Genomic DNA, 17,198 nt, shown 5'->3' with positions numbered 1-17,198 from the left:
AAGCGACGGAACAGCCAGTTCCTCAGGTAGCATATCAGAAACGATTCAGACACCAAGCTATGATGTTTGAGAGGAGCGAAACGTCCACCAAAAGCATGAGCAAAAACACACAAACGTAGCACACTACACCAGACATTCGCGAGTCATTACCGACCTGGAGACTACTCCAACCTTCACTGGCAATTTCGAGGCGGTCCGAAGACGTTTCCCCAGATGACTTCGCCAACATGGAGCACTGTGACCCAAAGCAATTAAGTCCGAACGACAGACGCAGTTACACAACTGGATTAAGTCCGCACGGCAGAAACCGTGACCGACTGAGCATGGTAACTTCGGACGGCATCAGAGCAAAGATTAAGGAACCCACTTACCGCACGCCGCAGCAACAGTAAAGACCCGGTCTAGCAGTCCTAGCGCGCACTACCCCTCAAATCAGCTGAATGTTCTATTTTACCAATCACAGGCCTACGCACCCCCGCGACTATAGGATAACCTTTTCTAACAGAAATGGCCCCCGTACACTTTCGTCCAGCTAAGACTCCGCTGCCGTAAGCGGCCTCGTTTGTTACAGGTCCTGAGAATGTAGAGTTCATACTAGCCTACTAGGTAGCGCTGTTCAGAACCAACCCAGTACAGCTTATATGCGGCGGCGGAGAGTCTACGATAGTACGGAGAAGCAGCACGCGAATGCTGCAACATAAAAACACCGTTCTGCAGATTGGAATTGCTCCTGTCATAAACGCTATTCAAGGAGGAGGAACGCCGCGCATTATAAAAGCTGACCAATATGGTGTGTTATATTACATAGCGTCACGTTGAGGTAGATACTTCAAGGAAGTCGGGAAGAGAAGACGCACTCTTGATGATGAAAACTTGAATCTTATTATAGTGTATACTGGTCGCAAAGGAGGGTGATATTTCTTCTACCAATGCAATCTTCTGGTGGGTCTCATGTCTTTGCGGCACGGCCTAACCAGCTCGCTACCTAGCTTAGATTATGTATTACAAGACAGGGGATAACGATTCTCGGCCATTTCAACCTTCTCTCGGAGTCACAGGGACGTCAAATTCCGCTGGCATGAGCAAGAGAACATCGTGATGGACTCGGTTGTTAACTGAAGAAGGAAATCAAATGTCGAGCAGGTGAATACGGTAAACTAATTCTACTACTTTGTCATGCGTATAAAGAGGATGCTCCTGCTTGCCCTCCTCGGTTCACTTACCCAAATCATCAGAGCAAAACCAATCATTTCAACAGTCTTCCTGAAACCAAGATCAACATGGTTCACATTCTGACTTCTATCACACTCTTTACAGTGCTGCTCGCCAGCGGCACCGCTGCACACCCGGGCGACCACCACCCAGATATATCCCATTTGGAGCGAGAGCATGCCTTCCATAAGCGAACCGCAATCGCCGGGGCTGAAAAGATGAGTCGTTGTGCCGATACCTCGGGGTCCGTCAGGCAGAGTGCCATCCAACGACGCGCCGGGACCTTGGAGCGCCTACGGCAAGAAAGGGGCTTCACGCCCCAAGCTGACGTGCAGCGCCGTAACAAGGCAGAGGTATCCTACTATGACTCCCTCAACCACAACCTGACGTCCATAGTCAAGAGCGGATCCTACGAAGAGTTGTTTGGTTCGAATGCCTCTTGCGTACTGGGTCGAGCTGAGACCATCGGCCCTTACTACGTCGAGGGCGAGCTCATTCGCAGTAACATCACCGAAGACCAAATCGGCATACCGATGCACATGGAGATACAGTTCGTCGACGTCAATACTTGCAAGCCAGTTCCCGCACTCTTCATCGACATCTGGGGTGCCAATGCAACGGGCGGCTACTCTGGAGCGGACTCGCCCGCTGGCTTCAGCGGATTCGGCGGTCTCAACTCCACCTTCTTGCGAGGCATCCAGATCACGGACGAACATGGTGTGGCGAGTTTCGACCTAATTATACCTGGACACTATTACCCTCGCGCCACACATACACATATTGTGGCATGGGGAAATGCTACAACGTTTGCCAATGTGAGTCAAGTGATGGCTTCTGCCATGTATCCATTCTGTTACGCTTGACATTGTCCGACTACTGCAGAAGTACTTTGCTATTTCAGAACGCTGACGATTTGAAGGGTACTATAGCTGGTGGTCTTGCAACAGACGACACGTTTGTGCGCTACGTAGGGCAGCTGTATTACGAGCAGAAGCTACGTGATGCCGTTGACCCAATCTGGCCTTACAACACCAATACAGATAAGGACAACTTCAAAAATGTGGATGATTACATTCTGGCCGAAAACAAGACGATCAATGGCAACACGGTTGGTGACTTGGGGCCTTATGACCCTTTCCTCAAGTATGCCTACTTGACGAATGATCTGGCGGACGGCATCTTCGCCTGGCACACCATAGGGATCGACATGGGCGACAACTTCAATGGCGGCTTTCAAGCGGCTGCCAAATACGAAGAAGACGGTGGAAGGGCCCTTAACGCATGGGGTGACGGTTCAATCACCCCTTATCCAGCTGTAGTGCCACCCAAGGGCATGGCCACGACTACTGCGATGGGCAGCAGTGCTACGTGACTGTGACGACCCTTAGGGCATGAATATCATCATAGGCATCCGGACTGTAGCGTGAATTCTGTATCCCAAAATGACTAGAAAAAATACGGGTTTTGAAATGGAAGATCTATGGGCAGGTTCTGGGACGAAGGAACAAGACACAGAGTACCAGTTATATACGTAGTGTGTTAGATTCCGGCTAATATTGTCGTGGTGATATGTCACTGAATGGACCGCTATATGAAGGACGCAATTCGAATCCATATTATGTCTCACTGTGCCTATTGGGACACATGGCCTAATGCTACCCCAAAACTATCTAAGCCTTGGGTGACTTGGCTGAATCCTTTGGGTGCGTGGACGCCATGAACAGCGTCTGAAATCTCGAGTCCCCGCAGCTACATGTGGTCTGCCCGACTATCGTAAAGCCGGCCTCGAAGAAGGCCTTGCGCCACTCAACTTCACACTGTTCCCTCTTGTCCTTCCTGCTCCACCAACTCTCCGTAGATCCAAAGAGGAAAGTAGACAGCATGGCACTAAAGACACTAATAACAACACACGCTCAAGAGGCAAATAATAGGAACAAGATAATATTATGCATGGTGATCGAGTTGCGAATGTTCTCTTTGTGGAGATAACTTGACTCAGGTTTCCATGTCGACTATCTATTAAAGCTTAGTTCCCTATTGATTGGGGACGTTCTGTTTTCTGCAGCTTCATGACGTGAACAGATCAACTTTCAGCCTCGCTTAATCAATTGGCCGGAGAGGTCGACCACGCACTGGCGTGTGAGGACTGACTTGCCGCATTTGTGAACAGACCTAGATGGTGTTCCAATAGGTGGTAAACTGCCACAAAATATTTCCAAAAAAAACTCGCACACTACGGGGCCATGAAATTTGAAAACCCCGACTGCTGGTCTTTGACCGAGGCCGAGCTTCTCAAGGTGGAAACTCTCGCCGCCGATTCGGCCGGCATGAATACGCCGTACTTAGTAGGAAACCTCTCGCTCGGGGCAGGGGTGGATCAAGTTAGATCGTTCTTGCAGAAAAGAAACTGATTGATAAGACAAGTCAACTTCAACATCACTCCATCAAAGGTGCCATACACGAAAACCCCTGGTTGGTGTTCGCATCACCCCCGCACCGTTGCATGACTTTTTTTCTTTGCAGGCCTCCTACTTATTTTCTTCATCGGACTTCGGTACTCTTCCAAAGAACGCAGGTGATGCAAAATCACTAAATCACTATTGGGCCCCTTCCTCATGCGTCCGTTTAATCAAGCAGGAGGATGGGAACCTCTCCATAGGCTCGGGTCCTCCACTCCAGGCACTTGCAGGCGGGAGCTATCCGAGGCCCGTGAGTGGGGCAGATGCGATCGAATAGCATCGCGCTCAGGAAGCTTCGCTACAACCTCTTCAACCTCTTTTCGGAGCCAACTGTCTAAACAAGCTCTTGCCACGACCCTTGCCTCCCACGTTGCCAAGACCTTAATCGCCCTCCGCAGGCGGAAAACGGCAATTGTGCGGGAAGGAAGCGTTGTAATCTTGATGGACACCAATGAACTCGCAGTGATCTGGGCTCGGTGCCGATCCCCTGGACCCTGGTCGATTAAGAATTCGTCAATGTCGAACTTCGGCGTTGAATCTCCAAATGCGCTCGATGGCGAATGCAGGCAGGCTGTGCAGAGCGGAATACATATAAGACGACAGCATGTAGCGGCCTCATAGACCTTCCCTTCTCCTACTCGCCACCCAGCCTCTCTCCTCTCGTTCGTTTCTTCCTCGAGGTTGCCCCAAGATGCGGTCGTCACTCCTTTACTCTGTCCTTGGCCTCGCCACAGGCTCAACCTCTGCCCGCCATGTCCACCAGATGCGGGCAGATTTCAACTCTGCGGCCCTCCCGCAAGCCCACTCCGCTCGTGGTCTTCCGGCCGCAGACGGCAAGAAGGGTGTTCTCCTCATGAACCGCATCGGCCCCTCTTCGTCTGAACTCTACATCGCCAATGCGGACGGCACGAACGAGCGTAAGCTCCTCGGAAACAGCTCCTCCTTCGAGTACCACGCCTCCTTCTCGCCGGACGGTCAATGGGTCGTCTTCACGACGGAGCGCAACGGCGACGGCAACTCTGACCTGTACAGGTGCCGTGTATCTGCCGCGGCCAACGGGACTTGCTCGGACTTGGAGAAGCTCATCGCCACACCGTCTGTCGAGGATGCCGGTGCGCTCTCTCCCGATGGGACCCAGCTCGCCTTCGTCTCGACCGAGAACGGCTACAAGACCAACATATGGGTCCAGGACCTGGCCACCGGAGAGAGGCGCAACCTCACCAACACTGCCGAGATCGCTGGCGACCCGTTGTTGCCGGATGGATACTTCCGCCCCAGCTGGTCTCCTGACGGCGAATGGATCGCCTTCGCCTCGGACCGCAACACGGCATGGCGTGGTCACGGCAACGGAACCGGTTGGGAACACACGCAGGAACTCTCCGTCTACGCCATCCGCCCTGACGGCACTGGCTTCCGCGAAGTTGCGACAAAGTCCGGATACTGCCTCGGCTCCCCGAAGTGGTCTACGGATGGCAAGCGCGTGGTATACTACGAGATCACCGTCGAGGACACATGGAACGCCCATCGACCCGAGTCCGTCGCCGCTGTCACCTCCGCGATCGTCTCCGTCGACTTTGAGACTGGAACTGATCGTGTTGAGCATGCGTCTGGCTCCGGCCTTAAGATGTTCCCCCAGTGGTTGTCTGGGGAAACGGATGCCACCGATGACATCGCGTACTTGATCAAGGGCAACGATAACGAGGGCTACAACTACACTTCCGGCGCGACAGCCGCCGTCAAGGCCGCCATCCGCTCCCCGGCTTGGTCCCCTGATGGAAAGTTCGTTGTCTACGAGAAGGTCGGCTTCACCGCGCGTGCTCAGGAGAAGCCCCTTTACAGCTGGGATGAGGACTGGGAGTACCGATCCACGGACGTCTTCCCCCAGCTTTCTCTCCAGGGTCGCCTCGTCATCACGCAGAAGCAGCTCGGCAACTCCTCCATCGTCTCCATGAACCCCGACGGAAGCGATCTCAAGCTCGTCTTCGACTCCTACTCCACCGGCGAACTCGACTCCGCCCTCGTCGCGAAGGGTCTTGCCGGCGCTTTCCAGCCTGCCTGGTCTGCTGACGGAGAGTGGGTTGTCTTTGGTCTTGGATCCTGGTTCCAGTCCCGCGCCACCGGCAAGGCCCGCGTCTACCGCGCCACCTCCAACGGAAGCTACTATGAGGCTTTGACCGACGGCACCGTCCACTCCGGTTTCCCCAGCTACTCCCCCGACGGGCGCTACGTCGCCTTCCGCGAGTGGGGTCTCCGCTACGGCATCCGCATCCTCGACCTCGAGACCCGCGAGGTCCGCAGCCTGACTAACGCCACGGACAACCTGCCCTTCTGGTCGCCCGACGGCGAGCGCCTCGTCTTCACCCGCAAGGTGAGCTCGACCAACTTCGACGTCGCCACCATCCGTCCCGACGGCACGGACCTGCAGATTCTCACCTCCAGCGGCGCCAACGACGCCCACGCCGTCTGGACCGCCGACGGCAGGATCCTGTACTCAAGCGGCATGTACGGCTTCCGTGACGAGGCCGCCATCTACGACCAGACTTTCCAGCCGTACGGGCAGATCATTGTCATGGATGCTGACGGATCCAACAAGCGCATGTTGACGGACAGCTTGTGGGAGGATTCCATGCCGCTGTACGTGCCCAATGAGTTCCTGGTCTAGGGTGGTTGATATGTATATACTTCATAGCGAATCAGCGACATAATGCAACATATTGATACCAAGATATAAATTGATGTCTATAGCCCAAGTTGCAAATGAGACGTCAGGGCAACAATTCTACCATTCGATCTCCGCATCTCCTTTGTCTCAGTGGCGGCACCTGTGAGCTTGTTTTTTCCTCAAGGTCGGAATCTTTGAGCCTTGCTGTTTCCCATTTCACGTCAATTACGTCCCTCTTGTATACACGTCACATACTCTCAAAGACATAGGGATGAAGGTCCCGAAGACCGGAGGAACACCTTTCGCAGCCTTCGGAAACAGACTCTGAATGAAAAGCCTGATTAGTCTCCTTCTGGCCAACCTCATGCGTGCCACTTCATGGAGACCGCTGGTCACCTATCGAAGATTAGCAATTGCTGCCGAGAAAGATGTCAACAGCAACAACTTCTCGCTTTATTAGTTGAGTCCGTCCTCTCAAAGGCCCAGTTCTGTGGCTATAAAAGACCAAAGCTAGGTTCGACCGATGATGAGCTCCAAATGCAATCGATGTCTTGAGGCATGATTGATTCCTTTCGAAGTGCTGCAAAGCAGCATAAGCCTCTTGCGATACACGTGCTTCACGCCAACAAAACTTCAGCCCTCGTTTCAAAAGGGATTTCAATGATGGTATGTATCCTCTGAATAAGCCTCAGAGGTTAACAGAGCCAAACGATGGTCGTAGTTGAAGACTCCATCGGTCCTGGAACCGCCCGCGCAAGGTCCCCGTTCCCAGCCCGGACAGAACGTCTTGGAAAAGGCACAACTCAAATGCTCATTGTAGACAAAACATGCCAAAGTACTATCAGATTGTCGAAGCGGGTTACTTCTCCCAGTAAGGCACGTCTTAATATATAAACACGAGACTTCCTCTGATCCTCTAGCTTACCCCTGCCTAGACCGTTGCCGTCCGTCCGCGTTGCGCGGCACAGGCGAAAGAAACCAGACGTCATCCAGCTTAAAAGCAACAACGAAATCGGGTTTCTAGGCCAGGAACCCCAATGGTAGAGATCTGTGACGTCGTTAAGTGGAACTTAAAAACCCTTAATGGAGCTCATTTCATATTCTTCGCTCTCATCAACACCAGACTTCCGAGCCCCTGAACTCAGTCTACCTTGAGCAAGGCTCGTTGTCAGTCGTCTTTCATGGTATAGTCCACAGAATAACAACCGAATACCAGCGGCACCTACTTTGATAACGAATCTCAGAGCCCTGTCAAATAATAAACCGTCCCAAAAGTGGAATCTCTTCAGGAAAGTCTGTTCACACCAGGAAAGCGAAACGTTCAAAAAAAGACATTGCTGAAGAAGCCAAGTCTCAGCGGCAGAACCTCCGTTTAAATATCCTCGCCAAAGTCCAGACACATGCCAACTACAAAAACAAACCTGTTGCCGTTTCGCGTGTCTAAAGTTGCCAATGATGACCATTGACGGAAAATTGCGTAGTGCACAATCCTAAGGCTCGTCACTTGGCAAAGACCAACGACTCCAGGGCCGAGCAAAACCTATGCCGTGAAAGTACCCCCCTCGTCCAAGACAACAAGCTTCGCTCCTCATCTTCTCTGGTTCTTTGTTCGTGTTCCTAACAACCCAGGAGTTGCTCGACGTCATGACAAGACGAGCGTCTGATTACCTCTGCATGGCTGCATAGTCTCGGGTATGAGCCTGCCACATCGCACCATCCATCAGAAAGAGATGAGCGTCAGATATCATTCTTGGTCGTGCCTTTCGACTTGACAGTCAAAGCAAAGGAACAGTTATGTATCCTCAGCGCTTCCCCGGCTTCCCTCAAGATGCCGAGATAGAACGCAGACCAGGCAAAGGCCCTCCTCCTATAAAAGGCCGTGCAGATGTAACCCCTCAGTCAACCAACCTGCCTGCATCAACAGGGGTTTTGCGATGCAGCAGTGCCTCAGTCCATCGTTGATGGGATCAAGAGCGCTCCCGTATGATCTGATTCGAGTGCGATAACTGCCATCTTCCCTGTTGCTATGTGCTCCCGTCCATGGCTGATCGTCAAGCGTATCAACCAGCGATAATAGAGGTAGCCGTCGAGACGACCAACATGCAGTTGATGTCAGTGATCATACACACGTTTACCAGAGCATGCTTTGGATCATCTTCACAATGACACTGGCTCGAGGAGGATTCGGTCACCGTCCTTCCGGCCCCGGCCCATTGTTGGGCAAACCCCGAAAGCAGTCCCAGCTGAGTAGCCTTTATAGCTCATCCCCCAGACGTATCACAACCCTCAGTAGCACAAGTCACGATAACGATAGACCATCATAAATGGGACCAAACAGTCAAGAGTTCCATTCTTTGAGCTAGACCTAGCCGCCCAAGCGTAGAAAACCCCCAAAGTCGCCGTTCACCAAAAAAAAAAGGGGGGAGGTATTTTTTGCTTAATTCTTTTCGAATTTTCTCCTCTGCTCATCCTCATGCCCCAAAAGACATAGTGCTCCAAAGCCGATCAGAAAATGGACGATATCAGCGAGCCAAGCATCACCGGGTTTTTGTTTCCCTCTTCCTACGCGTCCTGTCCTCCGCGAGAGTTGCTAAAGACCACTTCAGGTCCAACGTCTCCAGTCCGCAAGACACAGTATGTGTATGTGTCGATATTTCTTTTTCTCATTCGGTGCCGAAACAGCCCGAGTAGCCATAGTGTCTCCTTCGAACCCCCAGGTAATTAAACAGTGATGAGAAGCGTGTAAATGTGGCGGCTGACGAGGTGACGCTCGCCCAGCCTAGATGTGTTGTGTTGTTCCTCCACGATTGTTGAAGTGGGGGTATGCAGATGTAAAAAGAAACAATGGGGTATGTGCAAAAAGAGGTATACGCATGAATGGGAGAGAAACGAAGTGTGGGAGTGTGGTGTCAGGCCAGCCTTTTCCAACCTGTCATCGTTCCCACTCCGTCCATGATCTCCGTGCCATGGCAGCTGATCCTGAGATACCGAAGCCTGCAAGCGCGTGCCATGCTGCGTTGGTTCTTGCCATCGGGTTGCCAGGGGACACTCGACCAGAGATGGAGGGCGATGAACGTCCCAATGGCCAACCGGCCAAGCGTGATCCGTCGAGAGCCGACAGACAGATGTAGGGGTATCCTCCAATAGAGCCGTGATCGTAATGCAAAGTGGTGCCCAATGCCACATTGATTGCCCTTCGCGCGAGGGCGTGGTTTGTCGTTCCAATGCCAGGACGCCGAACCCAGAAAAATGTAGTGTCGCCGTGTCAATGGAGAGAGGTGAGATGAGATGTAGAGCACGCCGGCCCAATCACCATGATCATGACACGGAACGCTTGGCCCAGCCAACCCAGCCCACCGTTCCGAACCCAATCAAAAAAGGGAGACGCTTTCTCATCAGCCAAAAAAAGGCCGATCGCACAGCGCATCTCCCAACCCCAACGCCGTGCTATGCAAAATGGTATTATACAGAACCCAGTCGCAGGAGAGCCTCCACCGCCTCACGCTCTTGCGCGTCAGACGTGGCCCCCAGCGCCGAGAAGTCGAAGGGCAAAGGTTGGTGCGAACGAGCCATGCCGGTTGCGACGGCTCGCAGTCCTCCAGAAGTATATACACCGTTGGAGAGGAAGCTGCGTCCGGCCGAATGAGCGGCAGCGTTGTAGGACTCGGCGCGGAGAGCGGCAGCTCCCACAGCAGCCCAGTCCTCGTCATCGGTAGCGTCCTCGGGGTCATCGTTCATGGTGTCATCGTCGTCCGGAGCCTCAGAGCACGATGCGGACGCTGAGCCATCCAGGGACATCTTGTCCGCTTCGCATTCCATCATCATGGCGTCGCGGTCGTCGTGGGAGAAGACGAACGACTCGTCGCCGTTGCTGGAAGAGGCAGCGTTCAGGCGGGACCTGTCGGTGCCGCGTCCGCCGTTCTTGCTAATAGGGATGCCGGAGCGGTAGTCTGCAGGAGGCGAGCTCCGCGAAGGCTGTCCGCGTCGTCGGGCGTCCCATCGCCCCCAGCCCACCTTCTCAAACTCCACGTCGCCGTCGACACCGCCACCTTCGCCTCCGCGGCCTTCCAACGCACCAACCACTAGACGACGAGCCTTCGTCGGGGGGATTCCTGCGAAACCCGGTACCGACGTTGTCAGGTAGCCCATGATGTGGCGGATGGCCAAGGGGCCGTGGTTGAGGAGGATCTCGGGGAGATGGTGCTTGGCCAACAGGGAGGTGCTGATGGTGCCTGTCGTGTCGTGGGAGGGCGAGCGCGAGGCTTGTCGCCGGGCCTGCTCGTCGTGCAGGTCAAGGTCGGAGTCAATAGGCTCGAGCTTGGCCTTCTGAAGCTGGGCCTTGAGGCCGTGAGGCGGCAGGGCGGGAGATATGGAGTTGGGAGGGGTGGGGAGGGCTTGAGATCGTGTCACAGTCGTCGCAGGGACACTCCGAGCCGCTACAACAGCTAAGTTGTCTCGGCTCATGTCGGAGGCCTGGTTGAAATCGCGAGCAGCAGCTGCCATGGTCGCCATGATGTCGTTTAGACGTGTCTGATGCTTCTAGACGTGTCTGGGACAAGTCAGTAACGAGGCAGATGACCAGTGTTGGTGTCTGAGGAGGGAGAGGCGGCAGGTGCACACGTAACACACAAAATATGGTGATATTTTGGCGGTGGTGTTGAGTCACCAGGGGGATGACGGGTGGTAGTAGGGTTATTGTTGACGTACTGCTAGAAGCGGAAGGGATGCGAAAGCAAGTGTGGAACTTTGCGGGTAGGCAAAGCGGTCGACGGTCCGGCTAGTGACTTTTGGCAGATCAAGGCTGGCAGAGCTGTTGCGATTATCTTGACTGTGACAAGAGAATCTCGTCAGTATGGTTGTGTGATTCTTCGTATTGTTGGATTTGTGTTGAAGAAGAAGGAAAAGGGAGGGAAGGGGAGCGCGAGGAAGGGCGACAACCAGGGCTAAAGTAAAGGGAACGGCGACGGATACGGCGTGGGATGGGCGATTGGGGGAGAACAACGAGTGACAGACTGACAATGAGCCATGCGTCTACTACTCTGTGCTTGCCCATACCTAGTAGTAGAGGAGGGCAGATACTGCGCAGATACTTGGGGTACACTGAGCGACCTTGCAGACGTGGGAGACCTGGGGTGGGCACCTTTCAGAGACGGCGGCCGGGGAGGAGGTACCCACGGTACCGGACGGATGCAACCCAAGGAAGGGCCAGGATGGGGAGGTATCTGAGGAGTACCTTACCTTACCGGCCACGAGTGTGAGTCTTGCCGCCTCCACGCTGAGTGATCCGCCCCAAGTACCATGGTTGGTACCTACCTTACCTGTCGATGACAACCGATCAACCGACAACATCAGCGACACGGATACGTCAAACCAAGGTCGCGCGCCCTGTACGCAAGTGCTGCAGTGCTGCAGCTGCTTGGCCTGCACTTCCCTGGCAATGAAGGCGAAGAAAGGCGAACAAGTGTGGTTGAAGGCCCAAGCCAGGCTGCAGCACGCGCCGCACCAGAAACCCAAACCACAAGGCAACCAACCGGTAGCCACTGCAGCAGCAGCAGCAGCAGCGTCATCATCAGCAGCAGCGGCGGCGACAGCGAAAGCCGAACAAAGAGCGCCGCCGACAGGAATCGCAGATGCAGAAGGGGCGTGTGGGCTGGGGAGTCCGTTGCCAGGTGGTGACAACCTGTGGCTGCGGCCAGAGGACCAATGGTGGCTATCCCTCATGTCCTTGCACCGTCCACTCCCTAAAAAAGGAGTCCCCAGCCAGTTGTACCCTCAAGCCATGGGCAGCTGATTGTTAGAGTCACACCCCAACGTCAAGCTGGTGTGCTTGGACGGCCGGCCACCCATTTCGCAGCATCAGCACCAGCAGTAGCAGTAGCAGCAGTGTGTGTGTCCAAGTCTCAAAAGTCCAAGGTCTACGGGAATAGCTTGGGGGCCAGCTGACGGCGGACAAGGTCCAGGCATTATCGCAGGTTGTGTTTGTGGTGTGCGCGTCTTGTAAGAGAGACGACGGCGCGTTCAGATGGTTGTATGTTGTTGGTCTTTGCGAGGACACGTCGCGCATTCTTTTCGCTCTTACTTGGAAACTGTTAGAAGCAACTGCACCTAGAACCAAGACTTACTTCTTGGATTCTAGACCGTGTCTTTTGATTCCTTGGCCAGGTTGGGTTGGGTGTAAGTTGCAAACTCGTTCTGTGTAATATAGTTGTACCACGCCCCAAAAGCCCTGGTCCAGAAAGGGGAGGAGAATGGATTATGACGACCAAACTCGCCCTTTCCGACCATGTGTCTTAGACAATCGTCTGTAATTGTTCATGGAAAGGGGCCCGACGGGGACGGACATGAAGAAGAGAAGACAAGACTGATGGTTCTGATTGATTGAACCACAGACACACTCAGCTGGTTTCTGCACGGAATTGCAGTGCCGGGCGGACGGTTCACTCAGACACCCCTGCTCTGCTCTGCTCTGCTGCTCTCTGTGGCTGCGTTTCTGCTCCCGTTGATGCTTCTTGCTGCTAAAGTGTGGCCTTTCTATTTTCGAGGCGCATCGTTGCTTTTTCCAGGCACCGTCATTCCCTCGGATCTCGCCTTCGCATAGGAAGGAATTCCAATCTCGCCAAAGAGGGCATCAATTTTCTCTCTGGCGAATCTCGATCTTATACGTGATCTGAGCACTCCTCACTCCAAATTTCGAAATTTCAAATTTTTCTCAAAATTGCAACGCAGCACACCAAAAAATAGGAGAGGTGTGATTGTGAGGTCTTCGTTGCCCTTGTTGTTTACCAGGTCCCCGGTCAACCGGCCGGCCGGCGCGCGATGGGCCACGCCCGCCAGCCCACCTCATCTTCTTTCGAGGTTGTCGGCGATTGATGACGACACTGTCACATTTCCCAAGCTTGGGCAGAGGAAAGCGGTCTCGTCTCCGGGTAGTGGAGAGCTGTGGGAGTGTGCGCTGTGGCCTGCGTTGGTCCACGTACCAGAGAGGGGCCACGCCCAACAAGCAGCGGCTTGCAGGCGTGTAGCAAGGCCCCCCGTTCCGCCTCCTGCGCGCGCGTGGAAACACTTTGTCGCTGTCACCGCCCGGTGTCTGGGAAAGAAGAGTGCGGCTTGCTTGCTGCTGGCGGGTTTTGCTTGATACTGTGGACCGAGACCGTGGCCGCGTCTTTTGTGTGTGTTCGCTCTCTTTCCAGCGGGAACTCCACGTCCCAAAGCCAGGGGTTGGAAAGAAGACGGTGACAAGGGCGCCCTGACAGATGGGTCACGGGATGACAGGGGTTGGCCGACAAAGGAAGCGGATACGGACATTGACAATGCCTCCTCCCAACGTCGACGATATCGCACAATTCTAAATCGTGAGAAAAAAGTGTGTGGTTGTGTGGGAGGAGTCAGATCGCGATTGGGGTTCTGCAACCCTACGACAACCTAAAAGGCCTCGTGGGCAGAGCAAGCAACCATTCATGAAATCAAGGGGTATGGTATCGAGGTTCATGAATCGAGTTTGTGTTATCGATGGTGGAGTTCAAGGGGTGGAGGGGGGGAACTGAAAATGGAAACGGGCAATCTGGTGAGAGCGCAAGTCGCAACTCGCATCAACCAGAGTTTCACGGCCTTCTTCTGCCTTGGTCTTGGTGCTGCCCATCTCCGACAGATTGGTAAGCTTTCTACGAACACGATATGCCGCAAGGCCGCCACGCACGCTGTTGCCGAGGTGTAGGTTCGATTATGCCTTATGTGTCGATGACGGGGTACATCGTTGGCTTTTGTGCCGATAGAGTCGATTCAAGGTTTGTGGGTGCGTCAAGTGACTTGACACTCCTGCGCCGCGGTTGCGATTAAAATAATAATGATTCGGGACGAACGGTGGCGTGTGGTGGCCGCGTCGGAGTATTCGTCGAGACGTGATGCCCGGCAGGGAAGCAGTGAGGCTGCTGCAAGTCTGTCACTGGTGATCCCGTCAAACCCGTCTTGCCGTCCCCCTTTCGCCAAAGACAAAGCCGGCCTTCTGGAAGGGAGCCTTCCCCTGTACCTTGTAGATACCTACCCAGAGGATCCGGCAGAGGGACGGGATGAATGACAAAAAAGACATCCAAGGGGCCTAGAAGCCCACACCTGTTAGGCGAAAATCATGTGTGGATATCGCTGCAATTCCGGAAGGCCACGGGTGATGTTCCCCCCGTACCCAGAAACTGTTTGTCCCAGAAGGCCCTGCTTGACCCTATCGGCAGTCCGGGGAAGAGGTCGACGGGTGGGAACTTCGTTTCAGCGACTCCAGTTGGCGGGGGGCCAGCAGAACAACGCGACGTGGGCACATGGGCACGTCGCGGGCCATTTTCTTCTCAACCTCCATGGGACCCCATGGAACCATGGGTAAGGTACTTTGCGACTACCTGCGGCGGTCAAGTTGTTAAAAAAGCTCCCAAACTAGAGGTATCCATCACGATGGAGAACCCGCGGCGGTCAACCTTGGGGCCAGCGCCGCGGTGACGGAGGACCTGTAGGCTCCGCCATGTGGGTTGTTTGGAGGACGTGTGTTGTTGTTGAATTGTCGCGATGTTAGCAAGTATTCGCGGTTGAGTTGTGTATCTTTGATACCCTAATCACACAGGGATGTTTCCGAAACTCAAAGACAGAGTTGCCAATTGAGTAGGGGAGGAGTGTAAGGGACGGTTGAGTCGTTGTCCCCTTACCCATCGTCCAGCGACAGCGGGAAAGGCGCGCTGTCGCAACCCAAGATGCCTTTGGGGTAACCGCAATCAACGTCGAAACAAAGAAACCATGCGTGGCTGACACAGAGGCAAATAAGGCCCAGCTCAAGTCTGTCCTCGCCGTCGTATTCCAACTCAGCCATCAATCAAAGTTGACACTCCGCCCGGAATAGGAATTACACAGAAGCGAACTGCGATTGACCTCTGTGTAGTCGCGGGAATGAGTGTGCGACACACTGTGTACAAGGTCAGCTCTTTCGACTCACTACCGTGGATCCAGCAACGTGATGCTGGGTGTGCAGGGTCAAGTTAGACTCACCCCAGCTGCGGTGTGGCTTGGAACTTAGGACGCATGGGGCTGGAACTGACCCTTCACCTTATTAGGTTTGTGCCGTTTGGAGAGACGTATTGTCGAGTACCTCGCCGTACGCCGTACGCTCGCCCTACCCTCTCTCCGCAGTAAAGATACACAAAAACCGAGAGATGCACAATATCTCTACGCGCACACGGCCTGTGTTGTCAACAACCTGCCAGAGGAACCTTGCCTCGAACAGATAAGCCACGCCCGTATCTTCGACGCTTATCATTATCAGCCAACAGCCAAGGTCGGCTGAGGCGCTCAGATGGCTGACGATGACCTGAAAGTGTACCATCCTCATCCAAATATGATGTCGCCCAATGCGCCGTAGTCAGCCCAGCCAGAAAGCCAGGCCCTTCTTTCGCCTTCCTTTTCGTAGTGGCCGACAGCTGACGACCTTCTTCAGCAATCGCCGCCCCTCCGTCAAATCCGTCCATGTGCCCCCAATCCTCCATCGCATCTCATCTGATCTGATTCCAGCGAGCAGCATTCCACCCCCTCTCAAAGCCTGGTAGCAACGAGAAAAACACCCCCTCTCGTTCCCTTGCCGATGTGCTGATGCTGATGTGCATCACATCGTATCGTATCCGTTGCCGCCGGTACGTTGCCTTTACATGACGGACAGGAAATAATGTAGTGGAATCCGAATGGAGATCGTAGGTTGAACCAGCCACCCCGTGTATCCGTGTTCCTGTCCGTACCTGTCTCGGTTTCCTCAAAATTGCTGGCCGCAGCAAGCTTGAGCCTAGAATTGCAGCACATCTGACTCAGGCCTCCCCGGAATTCGCGCAACCCTTTACGTCGCACGCCGTCGAGCGCAACCATCACGTTGCGCCCAGGCTTCAAGCTGATTGGTTTCTCGCCTAAACGTGGAGGTAGAGGAATCTCGTCCCAGTTTGAGCCCCGAAGCGCCAGCCGCCACAACCTTCGTCGTCGTCTCTGAAGAAACGCAACAGTGAATGTGCCGCTCCCAATACCTCCATGTACCTCCACTTGTACTTGGTGTTGTCTTGACTTTGTGGGCACCTGTTTCTCAACTCCTTCACTTCCATTGTTGAAGTCGCTATAGCATAACCGCTGTCGAATCATCGTGCTTCAACACGAGCCGTGTTCGTCATTCATCCACTTACGAAACCCCACGTTGTGACATGCTGCATCGTTGAGGCTTCGGGCTCCAAGCTCCTCCAGATGGCCCCTCTCCCGATGCTGCCCTTTGCTTCCCATCGGAAGTCTGTGGGTATTCACCCGCCGCCGCTCTCTGCGTTTCTCGGCCTCAGATCCCAGGAAAATCCTCCGCCTTTGGACCGACTTCTTTCCGGGTGCCCCCTCATCGCGGCGGCACCACTGCAGCGACTGCAGTAGCTGCATCCCCAGGAGTAATCACCCCGCTTCTTGTCCAAGATATCGCGGGCGGGGTTCATCACACCCTCATCACTGCGCCTCTCCGACCTCTTCCGTGATTTGCTTGGTCCCGAACGGCCGGTCAACCAAGGCCACCAGCTGTCGTTCTTAGCCGCCGACAGCCTGCATCTTCGGATATGTCGCGCAGCCAGACAAGCTAGTAATAACTGCGCCGGTTCTCGGAACTTGAGGCTCCCATTGTGCCAGTCGTCGCACCCACGTTTGGATTCTGGTGGACACGATTGATAACGAAATCTCGCACCGTGGTCCTTGTGCGTATGGAGCTTTGCAACCGTGACGACATCATTCAGGATCATCCCACTTCGCTTCGGCGCCCTGACATTTCGCATTCATCTAGGGCTCAGCCCTTATCAACATCATGAACACAATGCCATATTGAA

At 54.2% G+C, this 17,198-nt stretch overlaps 3 protein-coding genes across 3 annotated transcripts; 2 read left to right on the top strand and 1 right to left on the bottom strand.

The window, feature by feature from the left end:
- Positions 1–1,280: 1,280 nt before the first annotated feature.
- Positions 1,281–2,584, top strand: CGGC5_v007560 (uncharacterized protein; the record flags this gene model as incomplete). Its single annotated transcript, XM_032034249.1, has 2 exons — positions 1,281–2,027; positions 2,114–2,584. 2 exons carry the CDS (start codon positions 1,281–1,283, stop codon positions 2,582–2,584), a joined length of 1,218 nt encoding a protein of 405 aa, XP_031886589.1.
- Positions 2,585–4,362: 1,778 nt separating this feature from the next.
- Positions 4,363–6,333, top strand: tolB (Tol-Pal system protein TolB; the record flags this gene model as incomplete). The annotated part of the gene is made up of 1 exon (XM_032034248.2): positions 4,363–6,333. The coding sequence occupies one exon, from the start codon at positions 4,363–4,365 to the stop codon at positions 6,331–6,333; it is 1,971 nt and encodes a 656-aa protein (XP_031886588.2).
- Positions 6,334–9,795: 3,462 nt separating this feature from the next.
- Positions 9,796–10,845, bottom strand: CGGC5_v007558 (Protein STB3-like protein; the record flags this gene model as incomplete). Its single annotated transcript, XM_032034246.1, has 1 exon — positions 9,796–10,845. The coding sequence occupies one exon, from the start codon at positions 10,843–10,845 to the stop codon at positions 9,796–9,798; it is 1,050 nt and encodes a 349-aa protein (XP_031886756.1).
- Positions 10,846–17,198: the final 6,353 nt, after the last annotated feature.

The sequence above is a fragment of the Colletotrichum fructicola genome, assembly GCF_000319635.2.
Source record: "Colletotrichum fructicola Nara gc5 chromosome Unknown KSG_Nara_v1_contig04, whole genome shotgun sequence".
NCBI classification, from domain to species: domain Eukaryota; kingdom Fungi; phylum Ascomycota; class Sordariomycetes; order Glomerellales; family Glomerellaceae; genus Colletotrichum; species Colletotrichum fructicola.
The sequence above is the reverse complement of the archived record's forward strand: the minus strand, read 5'-3'. Positions and strand labels throughout refer to the sequence as shown.